This window comes from Ovis canadensis, chromosome 2, assembly GCF_042477335.2.
Source record: "Ovis canadensis isolate MfBH-ARS-UI-01 breed Bighorn chromosome 2, ARS-UI_OviCan_v2, whole genome shotgun sequence".
NCBI lineage: Eukaryota > Metazoa > Chordata > Mammalia > Artiodactyla > Bovidae > Ovis > Ovis canadensis.
The window spans coordinates 143,261,610-143,288,320 of NC_091246.1; the positions used below are offsets into that span (position 1 = coordinate 143,261,610).

Below are 26,711 nucleotides of genomic sequence, written 5' to 3' on the forward strand. Positions count from 1 at the left end.
ACCTTTGGACATTCTTATGTTGGCTGATAGAGCATTTGCTGTGATAACCTCAATGATATTTTTCAGAATACCACAAAGGAAACAATTTAAAATTTAATTTTATCCTTATTGAAGGAGCTAATGGCTTGGTTTAGTCAGATTCCCAAATGAGGACATTTGAAATGCTTAACCAAAAGCAAACTAACAGTCCTTTGATCTTTTGATCCTTGTCTTTCCTAGAAGCAACCTCTTGTAACTTTTCTAGCTATTCATTTTTCATGAATAGAAGTATTTCTATACTTTACTTTTCATAAAGTATAGAAATACTTCATATCTTTGTACTGCTGTTTCTAGACCCTACTGACTTTCTCTTATAGCAGCTGAAGTATTTTACTTCCTCTCCCATTCTTCTCCCTCCATGCTTATCAGTATATTTATAATAGTCATTAAATTAATACTTGGTATCTACATTATTATAACTCTAAATTGTTTATTTTCTGCCAGATCATGTAATGTTTTCTATTTTTATATGACAAAAATACTTGTTCATAATTTACTTTTTTATAGAGTTAAAAATTGCTTAACTTTTTGTTTATTTAGTGATCTGTGTACCTGTTACTGATCCCTTAACAAATATTTACTGAGTGCCTGCCGTGTATCAGCTATTATTCTTGGTGCTTGGGATACATCAGTGAACATACTAGGCAAAAATTCCTTCTTTTGTGATATTTACATGCCACTTGCGAGATAGACAACAAACGTAATAAGTAAAATACATAGTGTGGTAGGTGCCAAGGGGGAAAGCACAACACCAGAGGGGAATTGGGAATATAAATACAAGTCTGGGCGGCAGTGCTAAATAGGGTGATAAAGGGTAAGTCTCATTGAGAAGATGACATTTGTGTAAAGATTTAGGCTCCTCCCAGGGTTATTTTCCACAAAGCCAAATGCCTCGAATAATCTGACATTGCAGTTTCCCTAGCGGCTTGCTGTCTTGGAGCCCTCTCTCTGCCAGCCAGGACCGGCAGTCCAGATACATGCAGCACGAATGTTGTCCCGGGGTTTCCCTTGGCCACTTCACTGGGTTGGATCATCCGGTTTCCTGGATCCTCCATCTTTCTGTTACTTGGTTCATGCTGTCTTTTTGATGGAGCAAATTATCCCATATCCTGAGAAAGGGTACATAGGAGGGAGGAAAAGCATATTGAGAATACGGATATTCCAAAGTACTTTTAACCCACCCTTATGGTTGATTGAAAGTTTGGCTCAGTTTAGAATTCTTGGTTAGAAATCATTTCTCTTTGAATTTTCAGTGCCTTACTGCATTGTCTTCAAGCTTTCAAAGTTTCTGTTGGAAAACATTGAGGCCCATGATTCATAATTGTTTATACATGACCTATTTTTTCCCTCTGAAAACAATTAAGATTTTCTCTTTATTCTGATGTTCTATAATTTTATGATGATGAGTCAAGCCCTGGTGTGGGTTTTTGTTTTGTTTTAATCGACTGTACTTGGCACTTAGTGGCCCCTTGTATTTCTCAATTCTGGGAAATGTTCTGATGTTACTACTTTGATAGTTGACTGAAGTAGCTAAGTTAATCAACTGCAACCCATAGAGGAAGGCTTTGGTTGTTCATGTTTGGTCATCAGTTCAGTCAGTTCAGTTCAGTCATGTCTGACTCTTGGCAGCCCCGTGGACTGCAGCACGCCAGACTTCCCTGTCCATCACCACCTCCTGGAGCTTACTCAAACTCATGTCTATCAAGTTGGTGATGCCATCCAACCACCTCATTCTCTGTCGTCCCTTTCTCCTCCTGCCTTCAGTCTTTCCCAGCATCAGGGTCTTTTCCAGTGAGTCAGCTCTTCGCATCAGGTGGCCTAAGTATTGGAGTTTCAGCTTTAACATCAGTCCTTGCAATGAACACTCAGGACTGATCTCCTTTAGGATGGACTGGTTGGATCTCCTTGCAGTCCAAGGGACTCTCAAGAGTCTTCTCCAACACCACAGTTTAAAGCGTCAATTCTTTAGTGCTGAGCTTTCTTTACCACAGTACATAAAACCCTTACTATATATTGAGGTGTTTATTTAATAAGCAGGTATTATTATTATTTTATTCTCTAAAATTATTGACATAAAAGGCAGAATTTTTTTGTTTCTTTTTTCCAGCTCCTGGTACTTAGAAGGAATACCTGTGTTGGAAGGTCTTGTTTGTTATGCTGTTGTTCATTTCCCTTTTACGGTTTGGCAGGTGTGTCTCCACCCCCATCTCTTGCCATCAGGAAGCCTCCAGAGGCTTTGAGGCTTTTTACCTTGGTTGCCCTTTCACCTTTCTTTACCTTTCTCATATTTCTTCATGTATATATATACGTATATACACACACATATACGCCATAAAATTCACCATTTTAAAGTGTCCAAGTCGGTGTGGTTTTTTTTTTTTTTGGTTTATTTACAGTGTTGTGTGACTATCACCACTGTCTAATTCCAGAGCATTTTTATCACCCCCAAAGAAACTCCCCCTATGTAAAATGGTTAACTCCATTCCCCCCTCCTTCCGGTTCCTGGCAACTACTCCTGTATTTTTCTGATGCTATGAATTTGCCTGCTATGGACAGCTCATATAAATGAGGTCATGTGGTATGTGGTCTTTTGTGTGGTTTCTTTAAGTTAAAGTGTTTTCAAGGTTCATCCATATTGTAGTGTGTATCGATACTTTGCTAATGTTCTGAACTCAGGCTCTGGGTGTCTGTTTTTGGACTATCCAGAGAAAACTTCTGCATTTATTGTTACCTTGATTATGATACTGGCGTTTAATTTACTTTTTCAGAAAACTTTTATTGGGTACAAAAAGATACTGAATAATTTTAATATTAAGTATACATTATTTACTTTTTAGTATGCCAGTACTGAGGTTGATGGAGAACATTACATGACCCCGGAAGACTTTGTCCAGCGCTATCTTGGACTGTATAATGATCCAAATAGCAATCCGAAGATTGTGCAGCTCTTGGCAGGAGTAGCCGATCAAACCAAGGATGGGTAAGAACTTGTATGCTGTTCTTAAAAGCTAATGTTTTTCAATATCATACTAAAAAAATGGGAAAACTGTAAACTTACCCATGATCATTTAGAATTTTAATATTAATAAACTGTATCTTTTCTTAGAAGTTTAAAAAAATTGTTATTTACTGCCATTATCAAGTATACTTGCATTTCTTTCTTTTTTTTGAAAAAAATACATGCAAAGCTGTATTTTATGTTGAATAATCTGAGCAGAATGGTTTTCAGATAGCTAAGTTATCTTTTATTCACTCATTCAGTAAATATTGAGTACTTACTATGTTTTAGGCACGTTCTGTGTACTAGGATTCCATCAGTGAATAAACCACAGAAAAACAATAAACAAAATTTAAAAATAAACTATAGCGTTAGGTGGTTATAACTGCTATAAGGAATAATAGGGAAGCATTTAGAGTGATACTTATTCATTTATCTCTCAGGTATTTATGAGACAGCCATCATTTGCCAGGCACTGTTGAACATTAGAAATATAAACAAAATGAGGTTCATGACCTTGAGAAGAAACTCATGGCTTAGTGAGAAAGGATGAGTAAACAAAGAGAAAAAGTAATACTTTGGGAATAAGGTGCTATGATAGAACCATATGAAATATACAAAGGACACCTACGACAGCATAATTAACTCTGTTTTGGGTGTTCAGGAGAGCATTCTAGAAGAAGTGATACCTGAGTGAATCTGGCAAGACAAAAAGAGTTTTCTGGACAAAGAGGGAGCATTCCAGGAAAGAGAACAACTGGCAGGAAACATCAAGGGGCAGGGACATGCAGTTTTGAGGGCATTAGCCTGCTGTGTCCCCTTTGCCTAGCAAAGCAATAAAGCTATTCTTTTCTACTTCACCTCCCCCCACAAAACCCGTCAAGGGGCACCTGCATGTCTGTGTTGCCTCCACATTGGGCAGGTTGTCTGAGTAATGGTCGGGGCACAGCTGGGGACCTTGTATGCTCAGCTCTGACAGTATCCTATAGGCCTGTGACTCTCAGACGTGGAGGTATTTTTAGCCTGGCATTGTAGGCATGTGTGCAGTCACAGTAATTACAAAGTGAATCTTACTTGAGTGTCAGTTTACTCAAATCAAGGGGGAGGGGCATTTTTCTATTAAAATCTAGCAGGACTGTATTATGGAGGGAGTGGAATATTTGTATTCTTTGCTTTGTGAGTTCCAAGCTAGAGCCCTAGGACTCCAAGGGCCTGGTTTCTTCTTCTTGCCTATAGAGGGGCGTGTGAAAAACTAGGCAAAATTAGTTTTAACTGTTTAAAATGTTTAGAAGGCTGTCATAATACAGTGGAAGTGTTGGTTTCTAAGTTTTTTGAATCCAGGGTTATTGTATTCATTTGTATTTTCTCACAGAGTTTAGCACAGTGCATGAAATTTACTATGAGTATTTTATATGTTGGAAAGATTTTATATGATTCATAACTGACAGATATTGAGGAACTTGTATACATTTTGTGCCCAGTCTCTAGAAAAAGTCAAATTGGCTGCTAGGTTACTGTGGACAATTCAGTCATTAGGTCTCTCAATAGCGATTAGACAGTGAGGCATATAAAAATTAATCGTATTTAATCAGAATTCCTTCAAATCTAGAAATTTTAACTGTCATTAACTTGGTCTGAGACTTGCCAGACATATCTTTTCAGATGCTTCCTCCGTATCTTTCCAGGCGCTTCCTCCGTATCTTTCAGGTGCTTCCTCCGTATCCTTTCAGGCGCTTCCTCTGAATCTTTCCAGGCGCTTCCTCCATATCTTTCCAGGCGCTTCCTCCGTATCTTTCAGGTGCTTCCTCCGTATCCTTTCAGGCGCTTCCTCCGTATCTTTCCAGGCGCTTCCTCCGTATCTTTCCAGGCGCTTCCTCCGTATCCTTTCAGGCGCTTCCTCCGAATCTTTCCAGGCGCTTCCTCCATATCCTTTCAGGCGCTTCCTCTCAGTCTCGTCCTCCGTATTTTTCAGGCGCTTCCTCCGTATCCTTTCAGGCACTTCCTTTTGTGACCATACGTTCTGATCCATTCCACGGGTGTATCTTACTTGAAGCTTCATGTTGTTCTGTCAGAAGCAGTCGTGTTGTTAAAGTGTGGTCAAGTGGAATTGAGTGTTTAAGTTGCCAGAATAGAATCTATTAAAAAGGGGTTTTGGCTACTAAAGAGTCTAATAATGTTGAATACTGTTTACTTAAAAAAGCAAGCTATTTCTCTTTTGAAAAAGGTATCTCTGTTCTATTTAAAATTTTAAAAACTGCTTAAACTTCCTTTTTTCCCCCTCCCTCCTTAGAATAAGTCAGATTGAGATTGGGTAGGAAACTTGATTTATAGAGTTAGGTCATAAAAATTATAAACATATAGATTATTTCTAAAAGCAGAGAAAGGTGGAATTTTCTAGAAACCTCTCATTCATGGATGGTTGTCATAATTTCCTGAACTTACTGAAATGTAATGCAAAAATGAATGATTTTGTATTTTCATTTTTCTGGGGAGAAATTACAGGTTTTTCAAAGGGTGTATGATTTCAGAAGGGTTAAATATCATTGTTAAAGTTTTTTAAAAAATACTTTTAATTTAAGAAAATCAAAGGAATTGATGATGTTTAAATTTATTCCAAGTAGCCAGCCCTTTGTCATTTCACATTTAAGGAAAATGAACTCCAGAGAGATTGACTGACTTGTCCAATAACACACGATTAATTCTCTTATTTAATTTTTAGCTCAGCTTCTTGTAATCATTTTAAAAAGCTCTTTTCTCTATTGTTCCGTTTCCTACTCCTTTAAGCAGGGCAGTGATGAAAGTTAGGATAGTTTAGTTGGTTTATCTTTTTTTCCAACTCCAAGAGGTATTCCTTGATTCTGTCATAGTTTTTTGAGGACAAGTCCTGTAGGTATATGGGCTACCTAGGCGGCGCAGTGGTAAAGAATCTGCCTGCCAATGCAGGAGACGCAAGAGACATGGATTAGATCCCTGGGTTAGAAAGATCCCCTGGAGTAGGAAATGGCAACCCACTCCAGAATTCCTGCCTGGAAAATTCTGTGGACAGTGGACTACAGTCCATGGTGTTGCAAAGAGTCGGACATGAACGAGCCCAGCATGGCCTATAGGTATGTAACTTGACAAGAATCACATAATACAGTTGATAATTACTCCAGACCAAATCTGAATTAATAGAACTAGTATAAACAAGTTTGAGTGATTTAGGTAAGTGTATGAGAAAAGCAGCGTTCAGTTCAGTCGCTCAGTTGTGTCCGACTCTTTGCGACCCCATGAATTTCAGCACACCAGGCGTCCCTGTCCATCAACAACTCCTGGAGTTCACCCAAACTCATGTCCATTGAGTTGGTGATGCCATCCAGCCATCTCATTCTCTGTCATCCCCTTCTCCTCCTGCCCCCAATCCCTCCCAGCATCAGGGTCTTTTCCAATGAGTCAACTCTTCGCATGAGGTGGCCAAAGTATTGGAGTTTCAGCTTTATCATCAGTCCTTCCAAAGAACACCCAGGACTGATCTCCTTCAGAATGGACTGGTTGGATTTCCTTGCAGTCCAAGGGACTCTCAAGAGTCTTTTCCAACACCACAGTTCAAAAGCATCAAAGCAGGTTTAGGGGTGGTTAATACTGTGTCCCTTTGGTGTTCTATCCTTGCCTGCCCTCCCTCGTTTTCTTAGCATGTTAACTGCTCTCTTTCTCTTCTCCTGGCTCCCTTTTCTCTAATAGTAAAGTAAGCAAGAGTGTTTTGATACAGGTGCTTGCTATGGACAGCCATGTATTTTTTTAAAATTGTTTTTTGTTTTCTAAATATTTTGTTTGGCTGTGCCACATGGCATATGAGATCTTAGTTCTCTGAACAGGGATCAAACCCAGGCCCCTCACGTTGGAAGCTCGGAGTCTTAACCACTGAACTGCCAGGGAAGTCCCTGGAGAGCCATGGAGAAACAACATTGTATAAATAGCACGATAGTTTGTCTAAAAGTAAAAGCCATTCAGTTCAGTTCAGTTGCTCAGTCGTGTCTGATGCTTCCTGACCCCATGGACCACAGCACGCCAGGTCTCTCTGTCCATCACCAGTCCCAGAGTTTACTCAAACTCATCTCCGCTGAGTCAGTGATGCCATCCAACCATCTCATCCTCTGTCGTCCCCTATCTTCATGCCCTCAATCTTTCCCAGCATCAGGGGCTTTTCAAATGAATCAGCTCTTCACATGAGGTGGCTAAAGAATTGGAGTTTCAGCTTCAACATCAGTCCTTGCAATGAACACCCAGGGCTGATCTCCTTCAGAATGGACTGGTTGGATCTCCTTGCAGTCCAAAGGACTCTCAAGAGTCTTCTCCAACACCATAGTTCAAAAGCATCAATTCTTCGGCACTCAGCTTTCTTTGTAGTCCAACTCTTACATCCATACATGACTACTGGAAAAACCATAGCCTTGACTAGATGGACCTTTGTTGACAAAGTGATGTCTCTGCTTTTGAATATGCTATCTAGGTTGGTCATAACTTTCCTTCCAAGGAGTAAGCATCTTTTAATTTCATGGCTGCAATCACCATTTGCAGTGATTTTGGAGCCCCAAAAAATAAAGTCTGTCACTGTTTCCACTGTTTCCCCATCTATTTGCCTTGAAGTGATGGGACCAGATGCCATGATCTTAGTTTTCTGAATGTTGAGATTTAAGCCAACTTTTTCACTTTCTTCTTTCACTTTCACCAAGAGGTTCTTTAGTTTTTCTTCACTTTCTGCCATAAGGGTGGTATTATCTGCATATCTGATGTTATTGATATCTCTCCTGGCAATCTTGATTCCAGCTTGTGCTTCATCCAGCCCAACATTTCACATGATGTACTCTGCATAGAAGTTAAATAAGCAGGGTGACAATATACAGCCTTGACCTACTCCTTTTCCTATTTGGAACCAATCTGTTGTTCCATGTCCAGTTCTAGTTGTTGCTTCCTGACCTGCATACAGATTTGTGAAGAGGCAAGTCAGGTGGTCTGGTATTCCCATCCCTTTAAGAATTTTCCACAGTTTATTGTGATCACACAGTCAAAGACTTTGGCATAGTCAATCAAGCAGAAATAGATGTTTTTCTGGAATTCTCTTGCTTTTCGATGATCCAGCAGATATTGGCAATTTGATCTCTGGTTCCTCTGCCTTTTTTAAAACTAGCTTGAAGATCAGGGATTTCATGGTTCACGTATTGCTGAAGCCTGGCTTGGAGGGTTTTGAGCATTACTAGCGTGTAAGATGAGTGCAACTGTGCAGTAGTTTGAGCATTCTTTGGCATTGCCTTTCTTTGGGATTGGAATGAAAACCGACCTTTTCCAGTCCTGTGGCCACTGCTGAGTTTTCCAAAATGTCCATCAACAGAGGAATGGATAAAGAAAATGTACATTAATGCAGTAGAATATTACTCAGCCATTAAAGAGAATGAATGCTATTGCAGCACCATGGCTGAACCTAGAAATTGTCATGCTGAGTCAAGTAAGTCAGACAGAGGAGGAGAAATATTGTATGACATCAGTTATATGTGGAATCTAAAAAGAAATGAACTTACAAAACAGAAGGAATGGATACATGTATATGCATTTGAAGTGTGCAGCCTGTGAGAACTCCAAAATTAAAACTTGCTGCTGAACAACTGTCGACAGGAGAATGTGGGATCCCACCAAAAAAATGTACCCCACATCCAAGGGCAAAGGAGAAGCCCCAGCAAGTCAGTAGGACGGGCGAAATCATGTTTAGAATCAAACCCCATACCTGCCAGAGATGCTCAGAGGGCTCAAACAAAACCTGTGCATACCAGGAGACTCCACAGAGAGTGAACCAGACCTGCCTTTGAGTGTTTGAGTGTCTCCTGTGGAGGGACAGGTCAGCAGTGGCCTGCTGCAGGGGCTCTGTGCAGCAGACCTGGGTATTGCATAAGCCCTCTTGGAGGAGGTCGCCATTAACCCCACCATAGAGCTGCCAGAACTTACACAGGACTGGGGAAATAAACTCTTGGAGGGCACAAACAGAAGCTTGTGTGCACCAGGACCCAGGAGAAAGGAGCAGTGACCCCACAAGAGACTGAACCAGACTTGCCATGAGTGTCCAGCAGTCTCCGTGGATTGATGGTGGCCTGGTGCAGGGTCGGGGCCACTGAGTGCAGCCATGCGTGCATGGGCCCTTTTGAAGGAGATTGCCATTATCTTCATTACAGATTCAGTTACAGTTCAGTTGCTCAGTCGGGTCTGACTTTGCAGCCCCATGGAGTGCAGCATAGCAGGCCTCCCTGTCCATCACCAACTCCCGGAGCTTACTCAAACTCATGTCCATCGAGTTGGTGATGGATCATCTCATCCACTGTTGTCTCTTTCTCCTCCCGCCTACAATCTTTCCCAGAATCAGGGTCTTTTCCAGTGAGTCAGTTCTTTGCATCAGGTGGCCAAAGTATTGGAGCTTCAGTATCAGTCTTTCCAATGAATATTCAGGACTGATTTCCTTTAGGATTGACTGGTTGGATCTCCTTGCTGTCCAAGGGACTCTCAAGAGTCTTCTCCAACACTACAGTTCAAAAGCATCAGTTCTTCAGTGCTCAGTTTTCTCTATAGTCCCAACTCTCACATCCATACATGACTACTGGAAAAATCATAGCTTTGACTAGACAGACCTTTGTTGGCAAAGTAATGTCTCTGCTTTTGAATATGCTATCTAGGTTGATCACATGGACTAGAGCCTTGTCTAATTCAATGGAACCATGAACCATGTGGTATAGGGCCCCCCAAGGTCATGGTGGAGAGTTCTGACAAAACATGGTCCATTGGAGAAGGGAATGGCAAACCGCTTCAGTATTTTTGCCTTGAGAACCCCATGAACAGTATGAAAAGGCAAAAAGATAGGACACTGAAAGATGAACTCCCCAGGTCAGTAGGTGCCCAATATGCTACTGGAGATCAGTGGAGAAATAACTCCAAAAAAAATGAAGAGATGGAGTCAAAGCAAAAACAACACACCGTTGTGGAAGTGACTGGTGATGGAAGTAAAGTCCGATGCTGTAAAGAGCAGTATTGCATGGGAACCTGGAATGTTAGGTCCATGAATCAAGGTAAATTGGAAGTGGTCAAACAGGAGATGGCAAGAGTGAACATCGACATTCTAGGAATCAGTGAACTAAAATGGAGTGGAACGGGTGAATTTAACTCAGATGACTATTATATCTACTATTGCGGGCAACAATCCCTTAGAAGAAATGGAGTAGCCCTCATAGTCAACAAGAGTCCGAAATGCAGTACTTAGATGCAGATCAAAAACGATAGAATAATCTCTGTTCATTTCCAAGGCAAACCATTCAATGTCATAGTAATCCAAGTCTATGCCCCAACCAGTAGTGCTGGTGAAGCTGAAGTTGAACGGTTCTATGAAGACCTACAAGACCTTCTAGAACTAACACCCAGAAAAGATGTCCTTTTCATTATAGGGGACTGGAATGCAAAAATAGGAAGTTGAGAGATACCTGGAGTAACAGGCAGATTTGGCCTTAGAGTACAGAATGAAGCAGGGCAAAGGCTAATAGAGTTCTGCGAAGAGAACGCAGTGGTCATAGCAAACACAAGAGAAGACTCTCTACACGTGGACATCACCAGATGGTTAACACTGAAATCAGATTGATTATCTTCTTTGCAGCCAAAGATGGAGAAGCTCTATACAGTTAGCAAAAACAAGACTGGGAGCTGACTGTGACTCAGATCATGAACTCCTTATTGCCAAATTCAGACTTAAACTGAAGAAAATAGGGAAAACCACTAGACTATTCAGGTATGACCTTTATTAAATCCCTTACGATTATACAGTGGAAGTGAGAAATAGTTTCAAGGGATTAGATCTGATAGAGTGCCTGAAGAACTACAGATAGAGGTTCATGACATTGTACAGGAGACAGGGATCAAGACCATACCCAAGAAAAAGAAATGCAAAAAGGCAAAATGGTTGTCTGAGGAGCCCTTAGAAATAGCTGAAAAAAGAAAAAATGCAAAAGGCAAAGGAGAAAAGGAAAGATACACCCATTTGAATGTAGTTCCAAAGAATAGCAAGGAGAGATAAGAAAGCCTTCCTCAGCCATCAGTGGAAAGAAATAGAGGAAAACAGTAGAATGGGAAAATTCTAGAGATCTCTTTAAGAAAATTAGAGATACCAAGGGAACATTTCATGCAAAGATGGGCACAATAAAGGACATAGATGGTATGGACCTAACAGAAGCAGAAGATATTAAGAGGTGGCAAGAATACACAGAAGAACTGTACAAAATAGATCTTCATGACCCAGATAATCACGATGGTGTCATGGCTCATCTAGAGCCAGACATCCTGGAATGTGAAGTCAAGTGGGCCTTAGGAAGCATCACTACAAACAAAGCTAGTGGAGGTGATGGAATTCCAGTTGAGCTATTTCAACTCCTAAAAGATGATGCTGTGAAAGTGTTGCACTCAATATTGCCAGCAAATTTGGAAAACTGAGCAGTGGCCACAGGACTGGAAAAGGTCAGTTTTTCACTCCAGTCCCAAAGAGAGGCGATGCCAAAGAATGTTCAAACTATTGCACAGTTGCACTTATCTCACACGCCAGTAAAGTAATGCTCAAAATTTTCCAAGCCAGGCTTCAACAGTACGTGGACCATGAACTTCCAGATGTACAAGCTGGGTTTACAAAAGGCAGAGGAACCAGAGATCAAATTGCAAACATCCTTTGGATCCAGTGCCCTGAATACTACCACCACAAAGCCATTCTTTTCCCTCAATAAAGGGCAAAGGCATAGAGTATATTGGGCTTCCCAGGTGGTTCAGTGATAAATCTGCCTGTCAAGCAGGAGACTCAGATTCGACCCTTGCATTGGGAAGTTCCCCTGGAGGAGGAAGTGGCAACCCACTCCTGTATTCTTGCCTAGAGTATCCCATGGTCAGGGGAGCCTGGCAGGCTACAGTCCACGTGGTCACAAAAGAGTTGGACGTAACTTAGCAACTAAATAGCAGCAGCATTGCTTTTGGATATAATGTAATTTGTGTTATTTAAACATACTTTGAAATGTTTTAAGTAATAAAAATGTAACTTTGAATGTGTAACATGACTTAGGTGAGTGAGGGCATAAAATGAAATGTGAAATGTAGTCATTTTCTTAAAAATGTGTTGGAAAACATGTCTCTAAAAAGTCATATATCCTTAATTGAGTGTCTTCAAGAATATTTGAGTTCCTGCCCTGGATCAAGCCTGTGCTCTGACAAGCCTACTTTCTGACAGGGAATTAGATTTGAAATAATGAATTATGTAATTACTTTAACAGGAATTTTGTGAGGGGCATGGAACAAATGCTGTAAGGATGTGAAGTCATCTGGGGACTTTAAGATGATTCTCTTGAGGAAATGATATTTGGAATGAGCTATGTAAAGATTGTGTGTGTGCTTAGCTGACTTTTTGCAATCCCAAGGACTGTAGCCCACCAAGCTCCTCTGTCCATGGGATTTCCCAGGCAAAAATACTGCAGTGGGTTGCCATTTCCTTCTCCAGGGGATCTTCCCGACCCAGGGATTGAACCTGCATTAGCAGGTGGATTTTTTTTTTTTTTTCACTAAGCCACAAGGGAAGCCCAAATGCTCCGTAAAATCATTGAAGGCTGTTTCCCACTTTTTGATTGGGTTGTTTTTCTGGCATTGAGTTGTATGAACTGCTTATATATTTTGGAAATTAATCCTTTGTCAGTTGTTTCATTGCTATTATTTTCTCCCATGCTGAGGGTTGTTTTTTCCCCTTGCTTATAGTTTCCTTTGCTGTGCAAAAGCTTTAAGTTTAATCAGGCCCCACTTATTTACTTTTGTGTTTATTTCTATTACTATAGGAGGGGGGTCATAGAGGATCTTGCTTAGATTTATGTCGAGTGTTCTGCCTATATTTTCCTCTAAGAATTTTATAGTTTCTGGTCTTACATTTAGGTCTTTAATCCATTTTGAGTTTATCTTTGTGTATGGTGTTAGGAAGTGTTCTAATTTCATTCTTTTACATGTAGCTGTCCAATTTTCCTAGCACCATTTATTAAAGAGGCTGTCTTTGCCCCATTATATATTCTTGCCTCCTTTGTCAAAAATAAGGTACCCATAGGTGCATGGGTTTATTTCTGGGCTTTCTATCTTGTTCCATTGGTCTATATTTCTGTTTTTGTGCCAGTACCATACTGTCTTGATGACTGTAGCTTTGTAGTATAATCTGAAGTCAGGAAGGTTGATTCCTCCAGCTCCATTCTTCTTTCTCAGGACTGCTGTGGCTATTCGGGGTCTTTTGTGTTTCCATATGAATTGTGAAATTTTTTGTTCTAGTTCTGTGAAAAATGCCATTGGTAGTTTGATAGGGATTGAATTGAATCTGTAGATTGCATTTGGTAGTATAGTCATTTTCCCAGCCAGTCAAAAAGTGGGAAAAAGACTTAAACAGACATTTCTCCAAAGAAGACATATGGATGGGTAACAAACACATGAAAAGATGCTCAAGCATTGCTCATTATTAGAGAAATGCAAATCAAAACTACGATGAGATACCACCTCACGCCAGTCATAACAGCCATCATCAAAAAGTCTACAAACAAGAAATGCTAGAGAGGGTGTGGAGAAAAGAATGCTCTTGCACTGTTGGTGGAAATATAAATTGAGACAGCCACTATGGAAGACAGTATGGAGATTCCTTAAAAACACTAGGAATAAAACCACCATATGACCCAGCAATTCCACTCCTAGGCATTATACCCTCAGGAAACTAAAACTGAAAAAGACACGTTTCCCATTGTTTATTGCAGCACTATTTGCAAAGCTAGAACATGGAAGCAACCTAGATGTCCACTGACAGATGAATGGATAAAGAAATTGTGGTATATATACACAATGGAATATTATTGAGCCATAAAAAGGAATGCATTTGAGTCAGTTCTGATGAGGTGGATGAACCTAGAACCTATTATACAGAGTGAAGTGAGTCAGAAAGAGAAAGGTAAATATCACGTTCTAACACATATATACACAATCTAGAAAAATGGTGCTGAAGAGTATATTTACAGGGCAGCAATGGAGAAACAGACATAGAGAATAGACTTATGGAGATGGGGAGAGGGGAGGAGAGGGTGAGATGTATGGAAAGAGTAACCTGGAAACTTACACCACCATATATAAAATAGATAGCCAACAGGAATTTGCTCAGTGGCTCAGAAAACTCAAACAAGTGCTCTGTATCAACCTAGAGGAGTGGGATGGGGCGGGAGATAGGAGGGAGGTTCAACAGGGAGGGGATATATGTATACCTGTGGCTGACTCATGTTGAGGTTTGAACGAAAACAGCAAAATTCTGTAAAGCAATTATCCTTCAATAAAAAAATAAATTAGAACAAAAATCATTGATGGCTATTTCAGTGTAGTTTTGGCTACTGGCTAGTTTCACAGCCTTTAGTATTATAGGATGAATAAGCTTTGGTTTTCCTTTTTGTTTTGAATTTTCCTTTAAAGTTTTTATTAGTAACATTTCAAATATATAAAACAAAGAGTAGTGTAATGAATTCAATATACACATCACCCACTATTTTTGGAGGTTAATTTGTGCTTTTATTTGCCAGTATAGTTTAACTACAGTGGACTACAAACTCTTTTGATCTAAAAAGTAGATTTTACATCACAGTGCACAAGCACACATCACATATAATATATATATGTAAAAGTGAAACAAAACTTTGTCAAAATTATCCCCCTTGAGTATTAATTCTTTTTTAAGACTTTTTTTTTAAACCAAGGATGAACTGCGCTGATGCATGTAATCACCCCAGTTCATGTTAGAGTTCACTTTAATAAAGTGTGACTACACCTTTTTTAATTTATTTTTTAATTTTTATTTTTACTTTATTTTACTTAACAATACTGTAGTGGTTTTGCCATACATTGACATGAATCTGCCATGGGTGTACATGAATTCCCAATCCTGAACCCCCCTCCCATCTCCCACCCCATATCATCTCTCTGGATCATCCCCACGCACCAGCCCCAAGCATCCTGTATCCTGTATTGAACATAGACTGGCGATTCGTTTCTTACATGATAGTATACATGTTTCAGTGCCATTCTCCCAAATCATCCCACCCTCTCCCTCTCCCTCAGAGTCCAAAAGTCCGTTCTATATATCTGTGTCTCTTTTGCTGTCTCCCATACAGGGTTATCATTACCATCTTTCTAAATTCCATATATATGTGTTAGTATACTGTATTGGTGTTTTTCTTTCTGGCTTACTTCACTCTGTATAATAGGCTCCAGTTTCATCCACCTTATTAGAACTGATTCAAATGTATTCTTTCTAATGGCTGAGTAATACTCCATTGTGTATATGTACCACAGCTTTCTTATCCATTCATCTGCTGATGGACATCTATCTAGGTTGTTTCCATGTCCTGGCTATTATAAACAGTGCTGCGATGAACATTGGGGTACATGTGTCTCTTACACCTCCTTTTTTAAATACACCTACTTTTAATAATTGTGAAGATAGTTACTAAATTTGTTTCACTTATATCTCCACCCATTCCTCCATCCCCTGGATTATTTTGAAGCAAATTCCAGATGATGTATTTCATCTGTAAATATCTCAATGTATATTTCTAAAAGATAAGAAAAATTACCAAAACAAACCTCAAAGATGATGTCTCAGTATTATCAAGCATTTGTGTTATATCAGTATTTTCATTTCCTGATTTTCTTATAAACTAAAAAATATTTTTTTACTTTGTTTAAATCAGAATCCAAATAAGATATGTATCTTTGTAATTAATTGCTGTATCTTTTAGGTCTTTAATTTGGTTCTCTTCCATATCTTCTTTAAAATTTTTTTTCCCAGCTCCAGATTGTTTACTTCTAATTTCCCACAGTCTACATTTTTGCTGATTGTGTTTCTGTCATAATGTTTAATTTAACATGTTTCTTTGTCCTTTATATTTTTTCTGCAAATTGTTGATTACATCTAAAACATTGGTTCTCAATGTGCTGGGTGTTGTTGGCGTCTAGTGGGTAGAGGTCAGTGATGTTGCTCAACATGATGCAATGCATAGGAGGCCCCCACAGCAGAGTTATCCAGCTTCAAATGTCACTGTTCAGTGCAGAGGTTTAGAAACTCTGATCTGGTAGAGACTTGGTCAGATTCAGTTTCAATTATTTTTCATCCAGTCTCTTTCTTTCTGCGATATTTAGGACTATTGATTATTATTTAGATCCATTAATGTGTTAAGAGTTTACAAAAGGGTAATATTCTATCATGGGCTTCCCTGATGGTTCAGTGGTAAAGAATCCACCTGGCAGTGCAGGAGACGCCGATTCGGTCCCTGAATCAACAAGATTCCCTGGAAAAGGAAATGGCAACCCACTCCAGTATGCTTCCCTGAAAAATTCTATGGACAGAGGAGCCTGGTGGGCTGCAATCCATTGAGTCATAGGAGTTGGACACAGCTTAGCGACTACACCACCAACAACCAATATTCTGTCATTCTTTCTTTCTTTATTATCTGGAATATCACTATAGAGAAACTTCTCTTCATCAGTTATCTGGTTACCCTGAGCAATAGTTCATATTGTAAAGGCAGGTTACCAGCTGATGACATTGTATATTTTATTCCAGGTTGATCTCCTATCAAGAGTTTTTGGCATTTGAATCTGTATTATGTGCTCCAGATTCCATGTTCATAGTGGCTTTCCAATTGTTTGACAAGAGTGGAAATGGAGAGGTGACATTTGGTAAGGAAAAAAAAAGATTATATAGTTAAGTGAAGTTAGTGAGGCTGGTTCAATCTTTAATTGTTAAATTTAGTAACTGCATATAGATTGCTGCTTATTTAAGAGCTAGTCAGAAAATGAAATTTTAATTTCCTAAAAGAATTTATGTAGATAAAATTAAAATGGTTTTATTTTCTTTAAAGCATTAAACTATTGCAAAAAAAATTAAGGAATGTAGGAATGTTGTTGCTTCAACTCATTGCCTCTCTGACACTTTCACATTCCTAAAGTTGGTGGTATACAATTACCTTGTTCTGGGCCAGCCTGGGATAGATTTTTTATGAAACAGACTGAACAACATGGAGTAATCATCTCATTCTTTAAGGGGTTTCAGGGTAGAGAATTCAAAGCTTCTCTGGAGCCTCTTTGGAAAATTGCTACTGTGTCATTTTAACGCCCAAGAATGGAACTGAAGGAAGGGGTTAAGGCAGGAAGAGTTAGCATTCTCTGAAGCCCCATTTAAAATTTTTGATTTTAGAAAAGAAGGCTAGAATATTAAAGTTGCCTTCTGAATTGGGTGTAGAAATCGATTTAAAGCATTTGGTAGGCACATCATTGAGCACACTGTGGATGTCTCAAAAGTGTACAAACTAGGATTTCTATATATAGCTATAGATTAGTTTTTTAAAAAGAGGCTTACTTCCAGAAATTAGTATGTTTTAGTAAAAGTATCAGCTAATTTTTCCTGCAATAGGCTTTTCAATTAAAAAGTAGTGTTTTCAAGGACCTAGAGCACTCCTCCCTTTTTTTAATATTTGAATTTTTTTTCATTGTGGTAAACAGTACCTAACACTAACCTTAGCATCATAACCATTTGTAAGCGTACAGTTCAGTAGTGTTGAGTATATTCACATTGTCATGAAACACATCTCGATAACTTTTTCATCTTGTAAAACTGAAACTTGAGCCCTTTTAGCGGTGTGCACTGTGAATTAGCATCAGTTTGTGTTAGACTCCTGAAAATCCAGCTTCCCCTGAGCCTCGGTGCTAAATGTTTATTCACTGTAGTGTTTGTTAGAAAACAAATATCCTCTTATTAAACCCAAAGGGAGAAATCACTGCTGTGGTGAGAATGGTGAGAAAGTGCAGGCATTGGAAAGGACTGGTGCAGCTTTGCTGTCATCTTCCTGGGCATATGTTCTAGCACGGCATTAACTGATTTCTTCTGCCCACTGACCCAGTTGTCTTCTGCGTAAGAACATTTTCCCAAATAAATACCTACTCAGAGCTCTTTAGGTTTCTGCGTTTATCTTGGCATTCTCTCTTTGGAGCAAGCCCTGGCCTTTTCTGCCTCCTAAAGAATGTTGACTTTCCTCAGAAAAGCCTAGATTTTATAGTTTAAAACATAAAGGCTTTATCATCTCATCATTCAGCATTAACTTTGTACTTCTAAGAATGCTGAATTTTCTGTTTTCAATAGTTATCACATGTGTTCGTATGCCTTACTTCTAAATATGGTGCACAGATGCTTGGGAAATAACTTGATATAAATATCTGTATTAGTGACAGTATGCCCATACTTCTATCCTGTGTGCTTGCTTAAAAATTAGATTTCCCAAAGCCAAATTCTAACTTACTTTGTCCCTTTTACCTTGGTATTATGATTCTTTGATTACCTTTTCCAATTTCTATTTTAAAAAATAAGTCACTCAAGTCAGTTTATTCAACAGACTAACAATAGAGATTCATGCCATTGTTGATTAGTGGATTAAAATGTGTAGGAAGTAGCTAAATGGTTTATACACACCATATTATTTCATGCAAATGAAAGCTTATAGTTATTAGACTCCAGCTTTAGCATTTTACAGATCTTTTGTTTTTCCCCTCATACTGATTTATGAGTTAAGAAAATGCAAATAGAATTAAAAGCAAAACAAATCAGTTTTAGTGTTTATAGCACCTGGTGTAAACAGAGAATCCTTCATTCTACTGCTCCATATTAGAGTTGGGAAAATTCTTACAGAGTAAGATGAATTTGAACTCTCTTTTGAAGTTTTTCTTGTGATCCCTGGCCAACTGGATGGTTCTCTTGATGGTGTTCACCTAAATCCTGGGGACCTGGACCATTCCCTTCCCTAATGTTGAGGATTCATTTTTAGACGAACCTTCTTAACTATAATGAAAAGAATCATAATGAAGGAGAGAAAAAAGCACTGAAACTGTTACAAATGCTATTTAACAAGATTTCTAAGGCCACTCATTTCAGGCTGTATTTGACTACAGAATTTTAGCATAAGGAAATAATTAACCTGGAGTTAATTTTAATAGAATTTTGGATCTGTGATAAAGGTCAGTTTTCATGTTTGTACTCACTCAATAAAAAGAATTATGCTTATATCTTTACAGATGTATGTTTAGGTAGAAAGAAATTTAGATCCATTCTAACTCAGTCCTTTTCACCTGATGGACTTATATTTTCTAGTTTGGAGCTTATTTAAAGTATAGTTTTTTCTTGTGCACATCAGGAGAGAAAGGCAGGAGAGAATATTGGATGCAAAATGTCATGGATTAGGGAAAAACTATTATGCCATCAGTATTATCTCTCTCTCTTGGACTCTTATGATTTATGTGTATGTCTATATAGATTGTTCTCATCTATGCTTTTGTTTTTTTAGATATGGCTTTTATACACATCAAATTGTGTACTTAAATTGTGTATATCTTTGCAAGTATTTATATATATAGCAGTATTGAATAACATTTACTTGAATGCTGGACAAGTTTTTTTTTTTTAAGATGCCTTTGCTCTAGGGGAGAGGACTTAGATCAAGATGTTGATAATCCATTTCAGAATGTACGAGCTCAGGAGAGGGTTCTGAAGTTTTTAAAAGAATGAATAACATCGTTAGTTGTTTCTTCTTTGGTGTTCTTTTAGTGAAACTTCTAATGCATGCTGTGGATGATTTCTTAATGGCTTGTATATCTGTTTCTGCCTGGTGGCATGAGCCTTCTACGGGCCATTGCATGACTGGTGTGTGCTAGATACAGTGTAACTTGCCTTGCTTTCACTATCATCCACTAGTGTATTGGGTGCTCAATAGAATTGGATTGAGGTAACCAAGATAACCAGCGCTTCTACACTGTATTGTCAGTAGTTGCCATACCTTTGTCCTAAGTTAAAAAACAAAACAAAACAAAACAGAAACCTATTGCTTTAACAAGGATTCTAAAAAACCCAACAATACTCTTACCTATTAACTAATAAATGAATATAAAACATGTAATGTATTCTAAATTTCCTATTAAAAATCTCATCAATATTGTGTTCTAAAAGTGTTTGCCTAGGAATGGGAACTGTTACAAGGAAACTTTTCCAGGGGCGTATCTTTATCCCTTGACTGTAGAACTCTCAAGAAGTAGGTTTTCCTTTTGATTTTATGCTGTTTGACCATCAGTATGACTGTATAACCCTCAAAAAGTAGGGATTCCTTTTAATTTTATGCTGTTTGACCACCAATGTGTATAGCAAATAAATACATGTTCCATTTGTGCCTTTAAAATACTCCTTTTCCATAAAGGGCATAATAATCAGATTGGAGTGTCTTAGGCATGACTGCTGCTATGGTTAAAAGGTTTAGGAGATGGAAATCTAGATATGGAAAATGTCATATCCTCTGTCAGTGGAAACAAAGATATAGACATAGTATAATATGAAATCCTGATGGTAATAAATACCTAGTTTAACTTGGTAAGAATGAGAGCTTCGCTTGGGTGTTCGAATTAGAATTTTTGAGACTCAGATATTACAGAGAAGGTCACATTAATACTCAAAAATGCTTAGAGTTTGAGGTAAAAATAGGACATGGTATCACTTGTTTTTATGCCATTTGGTGATAGATTGTTGAAGCATCTACCTTCTATAGTAATAGATGCTCTTTAAATGTAAACTCATTTTTCCTGAGAAATGGACCTTTACGTATATTTGGCAGCAGGACAACTGTGTGGACTGATTGTACAGTAGTCCCTTTTGGAGGTAGGTAAAGAGGTTAATAGAAGTACTTTTCCCTCAGTAAAACAGAGAAGGTCACCCCAGAAATTAACAAGCCACCTGAAGTAGGACTTAGAAGTCTGGCTTGACATGCTGTGTTGGCCTGGACTTCTACAAGCTCCTGTTGTTGATCTTTTTTATTGTTCTTGTTTGTTTTCCTTTGTTTTCTTTTTCAGTCTCTTGGTTGTTCCTCTTCTTTCCCCTCAAGTTTTCTTTCTCTGAGAAACTCTTCCACAAGTCTTGCCATTGTTTTTGTTCAGTTATACACAAGGATATTCATTGTTCATGGTGGGAGTCCTTTTAAAAGCCTCTCTGACTTCAGTTTAAGAACTGTGCAGGTGAAACAGCTGTTGAGGACTCTCTTTTTTTTCCCCTCTGACAATAAAAATGTTTGCTCTCAAGCCTATAAGCTGGAAGCAGTGGCTCCTGCTGGGCTGGAATCCTTGGAATCAGGATGTCATTGGGCTGATGGTAGGTGGGCTGTGTCACAGGGCTGATGGCTTGTATACCTACAGGAGGAGTTCTCTGGCCACACCGTTGGTACAGCAGCTCCTTCCAGGCTCATTCATGGAACAGGCATGGTGGCAGTCTTGGAGAAGAGTGCCAGCCCCGGTCAGAGGTAATTTTGTACTGCAGAAAGGTGAACAAGACCAGTAGGAAGCTCCCATAAGGACCAGGGGAGGGATGAGGGTGGATAAGATGGGGAGACACAGTGTGGGCTGCTGGGGAAATTAAAACCTCTGTTAAGACATATTTACCTAATATATATGCTTCCGTGTATTTCATTTAGTCCAATCATCATAAGTGACTGATACAGCTAAATTGACTAATGTTATAGGTCTGTGAACATTTTTACTTAATCACAGTTGTCACCATTTACCTGCCCTCCTGACAAATCATTGTGCTCTTCTCCTTTAAGCAAAGAACATGACAGGCTACTTTTGTATCTGACCCTGTTTCCCCTTTCAAAGGAATTATAAACCATCTCTTTTATAAGCCCATGCTCCGCAGGAAGTGAAAAAGTGGTCTTTTGTTTTCTGTATGTCAGAAAACAAATGGATTCCTATTTCCCTTAGCAATGCCAACCTGATATAAAACACTCGATCATGACCCTGTTGCCAATAAGATGTGACTCTCCTATCACTTTCATCCAAGCCAGGACTGTGGCCACTGAAATAGCACTGCTTAGAGAGCTAAAGACCTTTGTTTGCCACTGGAAAGACGGGATTCTCTCTGGGGAGAAACTTACTATGTAGTTTCAGTTGGATACATTGGGTGTTTTTGAGATTATTGGTGCCCCCTTTCATGTCATACAGAGCCTGATAAAACTGGATAAGAGGAGATCATTAGTGCTTTGGGCTAATGCCTCAGTATTAAGCTCTCCAGTTCTGGAGCTTTTGTACAACTTTTTTTTTTTTTTTTTTGGATAAGCATATCCTGGTAAAAGTAAAGTGGTAATTATGAATTTGACTTTAAAACAGTGGTTGTACTAGTTATTTCTCTAAGCTTCCTGATTTAGCCTTAGGGAGTTGGTAGTGGAAACAATAACAGAAAGGAAGTGGGATATATCAAGAGATGCCAGAGTAGGTTTGAAAGTTTGCAACCTGTGACATGGCTAAAATAATTAAAAGTGTCTGGGGGTAGTTAATAAACCATAGCACATAATAATGGTCATAATAAAACCATGTACAAAACTGTCAGCTGACCACTTTGGGAGAAGTGGGAAATGTTTAAACAAATATTCATGGAAAATGACACTTCTATATTTGGAGAAATTAATATGAGTAATTTAAGCCATCAGTTTAATTGTTTCAAGGGTATTGTAAGATCTTATTTAAAGGTTGCTAAGAAGTTTACTAAGTAGAATTTTTGTTAAAAGTTTTTATTATAGTGCCATTTTTTTCTGAATGTAAATTACACATTGTAATTTTGGTTTATAAATGTCCTTTTTGTGATAGAAAAAGCAATTTTTATGGTTCATTAAATTTTCATAAGTTTGAAAGATTTTGAGTCTGGTTTTATTTGATATAGTTTCACATGAGATTCTGGTATTTTCCAGACATACAAAGGGAATTCAGTTGTATTCTGTTACTGCTGCTAAGTAAGTTTTATACAATAACAGTATATTTCTTATCAAGCACTTGAGTTTTGACAGTTTTAACCTTTAAATAAAGGTTATAAAATAACTTATTCCCTTTAATAATTTCTCTTAATGTAATTAAGTTATCCTAATATACTTTCTGTCAATTTCTTCATATTCCCTTAGTTTAATACTGAAAATAAGAAACCAAATTAATTTGGAAAGAGAAGCAGGTAGGATCCTAAAAAAAAAAATCTTTGCTAAACTGCCATAGTATTTTTAGCTCAAAAGAGTTTTCTGCCATCCTTGTTGTTTTAATAATTTTGTAAACTTTAATATATTTTACAACTTGTTGAAATCTCACATAGAGTTGAGGGTAATCTTCTGTGTTGTTTAGAATCCCATAACTTGCTACTGCATTAATTCTTTGCTTTCAGAAACTAAAGCTCATATCTTTGATTTGTGTTATGGAAGATGAAAATAATTGACATGATTTGAAAACTCTGAAATACTGTTGCTATTTAGGCCAGAAATAGATGCTACATTCCATTTGAAAGAAAAGATGAGAATCCCATCTCCCCAGTGACATCCAATGCCGCCTTCCAACTGACCGATCGCTGTGACCTATTCAGAGCTGTCGTGTTGAGTCCAGACTGGTAGGATTTCCAGTTCAGGATTCTTACACTTCCCCTACATCCCCACCATAGCAATGCTTTTATCAAAAAAAAAGAATATTAAAGCTAAAGGGAATCCATTAAACCATTTACAATGTGAGATTTATATCTGTTTAGAGAATTTTCAGAAATTAGATAAAATAGCATAGTTGGAGATTATAAAACATTAAGCTTATATTTACTAATTCTTAATATAATTGATAGCTATAGATAATAAAACCCTTTCACTAATATAATTGGCTTAAATTTGAAAATAATTTTGTTCTTAAGACATCAGTAAAAGAGGCTTCCTGCTTTCTTAACTTTGTTAATGATTTTTTTTTTTTTGGCATGAGCTTCTAAATTAGTCTATCCAGTCTATGCTTGTTAAAGTACCAGTCATTTGTGAATTGACTTCTAGTAAGTGTAGAACTCTGTAAGAAAATGAATGCCATTGTCAGTGCATGAAGACAAGCTGTCAGAGGGTTTTGGTTGTATATTACATGGTGTGACTGGTTCCTATCTAAAAGTTAGTATACTGTGTTTAGTCCTTCTTTATTTAAAAGTGAATCACTAATTTCACTTATCTTAAAATATTTTAATAGCTGAGACTAATAATCATGGTTTTTATGGGGATTTTGAAGCTTTGTGTCAAGACCATATTTTTGACAATATCAGAAGCTTTTAATAAGGTGCTTGCTGCTGAGCTAATGATATGCTTTGGGTAGTATTTCTTATACCTATCTTCAATAGATATATTCAGGCTAGTGTGAATGTAATAATCAAGCCTCAATCAAGCCATACTTAGTATGACAAATATTGCATTATACCGTAATTTAGGTATTCATGCTTCTGATAAAGGGCTTAATTCGACTTCTTGAGGAACCGGGAAAACACTATTGATTTTATACTGGAATGCAAAGTAGCAGCCATTTATAGTGCAAGATATAAATCACTAACTAATTAAAATTAAATCAAGAGAAATTAAGAATCTCATGGCCTTATATGTAATGGTACACAATCTTAACTGTAAAATTATATTTTGTATCAATTGTGTTCCTGTGCATGGGTTTCTGGACACAAAAAATTTTGCAGCTAATCTTAATAGAAGCAGATAATATTGACTTTTAAAATTTCTCTTAATTTCTTTCTGTAGGAACATTGCAGTGGACTAAACTACTTATTGCAGATATAATTTATTTATTTTTATTTTCCTTTTCAAGAAAATGTCAAAGAAATTTTTGGACAGACTACTATTCATCATCATATCCCTTTTAATTGGGACTGTGAATTTATCCGGCTACATTTTGGGCATAATCGGAAGAAGCACCTTAACTACACAGAATTCACACAGTTTCTTCAGGTGAGCTTAGTTTTCATAACCCGTGCAAGTATATAACATTCTGTCTCCTTCCCTTTTACTTTTATTAGGTTTATTACCAAAAAATGGCAATTCTCTGTGGAATTTTAACCTCATTTTTCATTTCCCACTCCCTGAGGCAACTTATTTAAATTCTTATAATTGTTTCTTTCCTTCAGTGTTTACTTTCATAGCTTTAAATAATAAACATTATTTAAATGTTTTGAACTGCTGATACTTTAATTTTTAATTTTTCCCTCTTAGATAGTTTTTAAATTTAATTTGAACAATTGAAGATTGGCAACTAGCTCTTTCACCTTTTCCTCTCAGACATTTTCGGTCCCCACCCTCCGCAGAATTATGTCATGATTCTGCTTAGATGATCATATTTGAATCACCACAATTTTATAAACATTGTGCATGACTAAAATGATTACTTTTCTTAGAGACTCTAATTTTCATAGGTTCATTTTGTGGGTGTTAATGCTAATTCATTCTCAGACTCTGCCTCAGTTATTAAACTCTCACTTTTAATATATTTAAAACAGAGTAAGTGTCTGATCAGTTTTGTTCTTTTGGAGCAATCCAGGAGCTTTCTTTTTTTAAAAAAAATTTGAGGTAAAATTCGCTTAACATTAAATTAGCCATGTGAAAGTGCACAGTTCAGTGGCACTTAGGACATTCCCCAGCTCTAATTCCAAAACCTTCTCGTTACCCCAAAAGAAAACCCTGTACCGAAGAAGCAGTCACACTCCATCCTTGCCTCTCCTCAGCTCGAGAAGCCGCCAGTTTGCTTTCTGTCTCAATAGAGTTACTTATTCTGGATATTTCATATAAGTGGAATTATACAATGCGAATTCTTGTGTCTGGCTTCATCTTAGCATAGTGTTTTCAAGGATTACCTATGTGTAGTGGATATTAGTAATTCGTTCTTTTTGTGGCTGAATAATATTCCATTGTATGGGTATATCGTATCTTTGTCTGTCTGTTCATTAGTTCATGGGCGTTTACTTGGGTTCTCGCCTTTCGGCTGTTCCGAATAGTGCTGCTGTGAACATTGGTGTGCGTGTATTTGTTTGAATACCTGTTTTCGAATCTTTTGAGTATATTTCTAAGATGTGGGATTGTTGGATCATATGATAATTTTAACTTTTTGAGGAACTACCAGACAGTTTTCCACAGCCCCTGCACCACTTTTCTGGAACTTTCTGATACCCAACTTTGTACTTATTACATAGCTATCAGCTTGTGATCTCCCTTCACCTTCATGCTGGGGAGTCCATTTGCCCTCCTGTTATGTTGAACCTTCCATTTGCTGGATTTCATCTCTTCATTTGCTGTGATTTTTTTCCCCCTCTTTTTGGTAGAATACTTACTGCAAGGGCTTCCTAAGGAAAGTAAAATAATTCTTTTGTGAGACTTTTTATATCTGAAAACCTCTGCTCTATCATTACATTTAGTTTGGCCAGGTATAGAATTTTAATAGGAATTTATTTCCCACCTAATTTGAAAATAAATCTCTTTTTTTCTTATAACATCCAGTGTTGCCACTGAGCAGTTAATTACCATTCTCATTTTTAGTCTCTTTTGATAGTTTTTTTTCCCCCATTCTAGAGGTTTTAAGATTTTTTTTTATTTTCAGTGTTTTGAAATTTCATGATGATGTACCTTGATGTGAGTTTTTTATTCATTTTGTTGGACATTCAGGGGCTCTTTTAATTTGAAAGCTGTGTACTTCAGTTCTTGAAAATATTCTTCTATTTTTTTTCTGGTCTTGA

General features: G+C 37.8%; 1 protein-coding gene across 4 annotated transcripts in view; it reads left to right on the forward strand.

Annotated features, from left to right (window-relative positions):
* The window catches only part of SLC25A12 (solute carrier family 25 member 12), a 98,697-nt gene that overhangs the window by 17,086 nt on the left and 54,900 nt on the right, over positions 1-26,711 (forward strand). For 2 of the 4 annotated variants that reach the window (XM_069577219.1, XM_069577220.1), the window contains exons 3-6: positions 2,877-3,019; positions 16,698-16,813; positions 21,356-21,459; positions 24,797-24,936. In XM_069577219.1, the coding sequence (XP_069433320.1) occupies positions 21,408-21,459; positions 24,797-24,936 (192 nt within the window). In that variant the 5' untranslated portion in view covers positions 2,877-3,019; positions 16,698-16,813; positions 21,356-21,407. The remainder of the gene's footprint in view (positions 1-2,876; positions 3,020-16,697; positions 16,814-21,355; positions 21,460-24,796; positions 24,937-26,711) is intronic. The other 2 variants (XM_069577218.1, XM_069577217.1) reach the window with 1 other exon arrangement.